This window comes from Notothenia coriiceps, unplaced genomic scaffold, assembly GCF_000735185.1.
Source record: "Notothenia coriiceps isolate Sejong01 unplaced genomic scaffold, NC01 NC01_scaffold00027884, whole genome shotgun sequence".
Lineage (NCBI taxonomy): Eukaryota > Metazoa > Chordata > Actinopteri > Perciformes > Nototheniidae > Notothenia > Notothenia coriiceps.
Genome location: NW_011360585.1, coordinates 1 through 6625, shown reverse-complemented (window position 1 = coordinate 6625; position 6625 = coordinate 1). Strand labels below are relative to the sequence as shown.

The following is a 6625-nucleotide window of genomic DNA, read 5'->3' as shown; positions in this document are numbered from 1 at the left end:
GTGTGTGTGTGTGTGTGTGTGTGTGTGTGTGTGTGTGTGTGTGTGTGTGTGTGTGTTGGTGTGGTGTGTGTGTGTGTGATGTGTGTGTGTGGTGTGGTGTGTGTGTGTGTGTGTGTGGTGTGTGTGTGTGTGATGTCAACGCGTCGATCGTTCCTTCACGTCATGTATTAGGCTATTTGACGCGTAATGAGGGATCTGATGCATTAATTTACATTTACTGTTTTTTTTGAAGTTTCCTTTTTTGCTTTGTCCGGAGGTGAATAAAGAAACCTTGTCTTGTGAGTTTTGTTGGGTAATTCCTAGAGAAAAAACATCATGAAACCGAAACGTAATCCCGAGGTAACTGAACATTCTCTAACGGGCAAAAAATAGTTAAAATTAAAACTGATCAAAAATCGAATAAATTAACTACACAAAAAAGACGTGGAGTAAAACCTGAGAAGTTCGTGAAACCGAAAAGTAGGAATCATAATATAACCTATAATAGATTTTAATTTTCTTTTACCACATTTCCGGCTACACTGAAAGGGTAGTCCTCGGAGTTTGTAATTGTAGATCAAAGCGTGTAAGTAAAAACATGATAACATGACACGATTCACTATAGTATTAAATGAATTAGAACAGCAGAACATCAGTACGGTTGTTATTCACGTCAATTGTGACTTTTTTCTGGTCTTTGCTGTCCTTGGACGTTTTGTAATTAGAAATTTATTTGGGAAAAATCCACGAGAGACCACCAATCGCAGTTTCTGTTCACGATGTATGCCCTCCTCTCCAACTAAACCGGATAACCATACTAAATACGTTAATATACGGTCTACTCTTAGTTCGTTTACCCAAAACAATTTATACACAGAATACACGAGCGCAAGTCCTCCCTTCCCTTCGAAATTTACCTTCTGATTTACTCCTCAGAGCACTTTTCTAAGTTATACCCTATGAAATTAATTTTTTCCGCGCCATCACAATGTCTGTCTTTAACAGTGCCGTCTTCTTGTCGCACACTAGACCGAGAGCGCTCGTTCTCTTCTCTCTCTTAGGGAGCAAAGCCACGGCGAATATCCAGAGGAGACGACCGAAGGAGGCGGTCGGCCGGCGGGAGCGGAACATTACAGGCAACAACGTCAATTTGTCTCCTAACCATGAAAGTGGAAGTGTATACGAGTAATACGACATCACACCACCGCACACACACTGCCACGTACAACAAATCCACCATTGTGCGGAAAAGGGAGTATAAGAGGAAATGTAGTGAAACGTACATTTGCTTAACGTAGATTTGCGACATTAGTTATTGAGATTTTGTATGGTCTTGTTTACGAAGTGCCGACCAAGACCAAAGGGCCAAGGAAGGCCTACAAAGGGTGTACGTGAGAGCGACATTGTTGTTATCACATAAGTTTATTTGACTCATGGAAGTAAATTATAAGTCGTACCATCTAGAGCTGTAAAGATATCTACCAAAACATCACCCATATTTAGTCATTCCAAAGCGCCAACAGTGGCGTGAGGTGCAAGTAAAGCGATGAGTTAAGTGGAGAAATCTTTTTGCAATATAATCAGGTGTACGATTTACGATTGGCATCTACATTCCTAAAAGTCTTATTTTCGAATTCGCGAACCGTGGTTCTTAAAGACCAAAAGTCATAATTTCTCGTAAATTGAACTGTCATAGAAATTGATTGTACAACTATTGGTAGTTTTGTACTAAATATTTAAAGATTGTCAAAAGGTTAGACATTTCCTTCTGAAGGACAACACAACTAGTTAGAGACTCACAATAATTCTCCCCAATATACGAATTTCTAGTCACCCTCATACCATACAAGCGACAGACGACTTTATTACTAAGGCACATGAGGACATCCTTTATGTATTTGGAGAGAACGAGGACCCAACCTAGGACATACAACTGAGATTTCCTGTTTGGTGTGTTCCGGTCAAACCCCACTTCCATTCCCTAGACGACCACCATCAGATTCTCACACATGCATTACGTACACAACAGCATTTGCTACACACAACCACAGTGATCTCTTGTTATGCATCACAATATGTGACACTCTCTTACGTTGTCGGCGGCGTTATGTCTTAATCTATGCCCCAGTCTCCGCCTCTGGCTCGGCATTATCTTTGTCTTTGCTGTGTGTGCGTTTGTGTGTCGTGTGTGTGTATGATAACATTTGACTTGTCAATTGTTTAGTGGTTAGTGTAACTACTCTCGGGCACTGCCACCATACGTAGCTATGACCAGTTTGTTAGTAAAAGATGACATGGTACCTATAGTTACACGTACAGAATCATTCACATACAATGCATCGTGGTCGAACTCTAGAGACGTGACCTCCTTTACTCTGATCACGGGTTTGTGTCTGTTAATAGAATTTGTAATAATTTTGCGGCACAACGTATTCTGCGTCCGAATACCGGATGTCCTTTATCTTATCGGTGTGTTGTTGTGTGTGTATGTGTGTGTGTGTGTGTGTGTGTGTGTGTGTGTGTGTGTGTGTGATGAAAGAAAAGGCCTTGTATGCAGAGTGATTAAAGTCACACAAAGCCTGACATTTGCGGCCCTAGAACGCATCGGTAATCACACAGAAACACACGCTAATAATTGACTAGTTGTCTCGGACCAGCACAGGTCTAATCAACTGGATTGATTAGACCTGTGTGTGTGTGTGTGTGTGTGTGTGTGTGTGTGTGTGTGTGTGTGTGTGTGTGTGTCTCTGATACCAATTATCACGCAGAAACCCTCCAGAGTATCAGAGGGATAATGGGTTGCACGAGACTCAGATATGTTAGTTCTTAAAAAGCACCAACACTTCCTACATCCCTTCTACGTCCTCTTTCTCTTGCGCCCTCCTTTATTATTCATCTTACCATCTGCCATTTTGACACTTAAGTTTGGCAGGAAGTTCCTTGGACTCCGTCGAGGCTCTGGTGGTGTTGTTTGTCCTTTTCCACAGAGGGGAAAAGCATCTGCTCATCAGTGAGGTATTTGTGCCAAAGAGTAAACAGAACCTGAGCTGAGAAAAACCCACGATACTCCCACAAGAAGCAGCAGCTACGAGCAGAGAGTTCACACTTATGTGTCTTCTTTAATTCTGTTTGTTCCAATGAACAGTTGTATTATTCAACACTGGAGGTCATGGATCATTCTCACATACAGGATACAGATATACTGCTTAGCCCTTGTTCGTCCTTAAAGTCTTTACAAAAAGTCTTCTCCTACCGAAAATGGCGCATACAGATCTGACATTTATTTTGAAAGACCTTTACAATATGATCTGTTCAGGTTTGACTTTACGTATGGGTTCAAGTAAGCGTAGTCTTTTAGTTGTATTCTGCAAAGTATTGACAACATTTCCACCGAAAAGTCTTTAAATAATGAAAAGAAAATAACTTCATATTTATTTTTGAATGCCACAATACTAATGTTTAAAGGGAGGAGTAGTTTGGTGATCTATATGGTGGAATAACCCCGATGTACAGCTTTCAGGTGTGTTGGCATCCTCAAGTAAAAAAGACAAACAAATAATCAATTGTTAATAATAATCTAAGACATATAAGAAAACATTACGAAATATATAAAACATTTTATGAACTTTAAGTTAAAGAACTGCCACAGGGAAACAATCTCGACAGCTACTGTTTGCTAAGCGTTTTGGAATTATAACATTGTCCTGTATGTTTTGTCTGATGTCTAAAAACAACCAGAACAACACTTACGTCCACACAGCAGCTTTAAAAAAATCTTCCAACGCTTCTCTGCCCATTGACTCTGAATGGGAGTGACGTCACTTTGCCTCGCTTTTCGCCGAACTGCATTGTGGGGAAGCGAAGCGAAGATTTACAGGATTTTCAGGATTCAAAAGTTGAGCAATGTTCAACTTTTGAAGCTGAGCTGGAAGCGTCAGCCAATCAAATCCCGTTTATGCAAATCTGACTGTACAAGCGCTAGCCAATCAAACCACGTGTAAGCCGGGAGAGACATACCGCAGTTCATTTCCTCATATTCCAAACGAGAAATTACGGTAGCAAATCACCCGATTCTTTACGACTAGTAACTATTTACCAGGATACAAACTGGAGGAAGCAGGCATGGAGGAAGGTGGCGGAGACAGTGGGTGAAACTGGTAGGTTTTCGCCTGTTTGGAGAGTTTATATATATATATATTGCTCGCATAAAATCCCCGGGGTTTTTTGCTTTGTATGTCGGGGGCGGGAGATTCATGTGATTGGTTGTTGGTCGCGTTACTCGCAAAAAAATCCCCAAGCTTTCAGACACGCCCAACTCCAAGATTTTCAAGATTTTTTTAACGCTGCTGTGTGGACGGGCCGTAACGGAAACGCAGCATAAAGTGAGCCTGGCCTACCAAGGCCTAACTATACCGTACTAAGCCGTGCGAGGCCCTGCTGTGGAAATGCGCCATAAGATGCCAAATGGCTTGACAGATATTAGTAAATGCAGTGATTTATTGTGAGGATCTTCCTCATCCTTTCATTCATCTCCTGACTGAACGCAAGCTAAAGTACTTAATGCATTTTTCTTTTTGCTTTGAGAGGCAAATGTATCATTCCAAAACAGTGAATTAGTTGTTCAAATGTTCCTTATTCTTTCCATTTAGGAACAAAATCCTTTTCTTCTATGCGATATGAAGGATGTGAACACATTCCTGGCAGGAAAAGGGTATTCTCTCAGCATGTAAGGGGTTTCTAAAATGATGTTTCTGCTCTATATAAATGGCAAAAAGCTGCTTAAAGGAAGTGAATTTGAGAGAAATTGCTTTTATTTACAAAGATGCAAAGTGACTTGACAGATATTAGTAAATGCAGTGATTTATTGACTCAGTGAGAATTGTTGTCATCCTTTCATTTGCCTTCTGACTAGACGCAAGCTTTCAAAGTTAATGCATTGATTGTTTTACTTTGTAAGCCAGATTTAACGTACCAGCACTGTTAGTGGGTTAGTCAACAGAGGAGTCTTTGATCTTTAAAGTGGACCCCCTCCTCTCACAGCTCTCCGTTAGCGCAGGCCTGCATGGAAACCATCCTGGTGGGCCTGAAGCCACTGTACTTCCCGTCTTGACTCGGGTACTCGCCCCGGATTCTCCCTATGCAGCAGCTGGGGATGGCAGGGTGGCTGTTGCTGGGTGGGACCCCAAATCTCCAGCTGATGTACTGACTATAGGCGCAGTGACGCAGGGCGGTGTGGCCTGGACCAGCGGGGGCAGACAGAGGGTCCCGGTACAGGAGGACGGCCTCCAGCAGGGAGCGACGCAGCACCAACTGCTGGAACAGAGGAGACGAGGCGATGCAGGCGCCCTCGCTCCGTCTGCAGCACAGCTCCTCCTGGGGGAGGGAGGAGGGGGTGCAGCGGGCACACTTACACCAGGCGGGGGGGCTGGATTTTTGGGCCGGGCCAGGTTTATGGTCAAGGGGAGGCTGATGGTCCTGATCCATGCTGACGCCCGGCAGAAGCAGACAGGCTCCGAGGTGTCTTGTGTCCTCCTGTCAGGAGAAGCACACATCACTGTATCAAATGGTGAGAGTATTTTGGGGGGAGATAAAACAAATACAGGTGCGATGCTGTAAAAGATAAATGTTTAGTTTTGATGATTTTTGAGTTATTGACTAGAAGACTGAAACAAATATTTAACGATAAGCACGATAAAATAATACAATGCGTAATCTAACTTGATAAGAAGCTCTATAAACGTGATTTTCCACCGTGGGTCATAGCAATGGAGCGGGAAGCAATGAGCTTTTATTGTAATTCTAACCTGATTATGTTTCAACCTTGAAAGTTACAAAAAAATGTAACTTTAGCTTGGAGCTAAATATCTATTTTAGGTTTTCATTTCATTTCATTTCATTTCCATCTTTATTTCGAACAGATTTTAAAAAAGAAATAAAAAATAATAAATGTGAAAAACAGAATACCCTATTGTTAGAATACAGTATTTATCAATATTCATAATAAATGTATATATTCAACAAATATATTCATAATAATAATAAATCATATGTGTCCGAAAGGGAGCAGGAGGAAGCAAATGCTTATTAATTCCCACCCCTTACTTACTGCTAATCAATGATTATCCTTTAAATCATTTCTGCAAGTTATTCCTACTCACATCTTTACATTTATACATACATTTACAATAATTTCTCATCTTCAATCACCTCTCTTCATTCTCATAGTTTTTCAAAAAAGTGTTTCTGTACATCCTTTTAAACTGAAGTGTGCTTATGCTTTGTTTTAACTCCTGCGCCAAACCATTCCATAAAATCACCCCACAGATTGCTATACTCATACTTCTCAGAGTTGTTCTGACCTTGAGTTGTTTAAAATGTAGATTTCCTCTCAAATTATACCAATCCTCTCTGTCTACGAACAATGTTTTTAATTTCCTATGTAGTAGATTATGTCTTGCTCTGTACATGATTTGTGCCGTTTTAAATTTAACCAGATTAATGAACTTCAATATGTGTGACTTGAAAAATAATACATTAGTGTGTTCAAGATTATTGATAACTCTTATAGCCCTTTTTTGTAATGTGCATAACGGCTGTAGGTTGGTTTTGTACGTGTTTCCCCAAATCTCCACACAGTAAATCAGAT

The 6625-nt window shown here is 40.9% G+C and overlaps 1 protein-coding gene across 1 annotated transcript; it reads right to left on the bottom strand.

Annotated features, from left to right (window-relative positions):
- Positions 1 to 4772: 4772 nt before the first annotated feature.
- LOC104957864 (P2X purinoceptor 7-like) lies at positions 4773 to 5511 on the bottom strand (the record flags this gene model as incomplete). The annotated part of the gene is made up of 1 exon (XM_010785539.1): positions 4773 to 5511. A coding segment is annotated over one exon (498 nt), but the record flags the coding sequence as incomplete, so codon positions are not given.
- Between the last annotated feature and the right edge of the window lie 1114 nt (positions 5512 to 6625).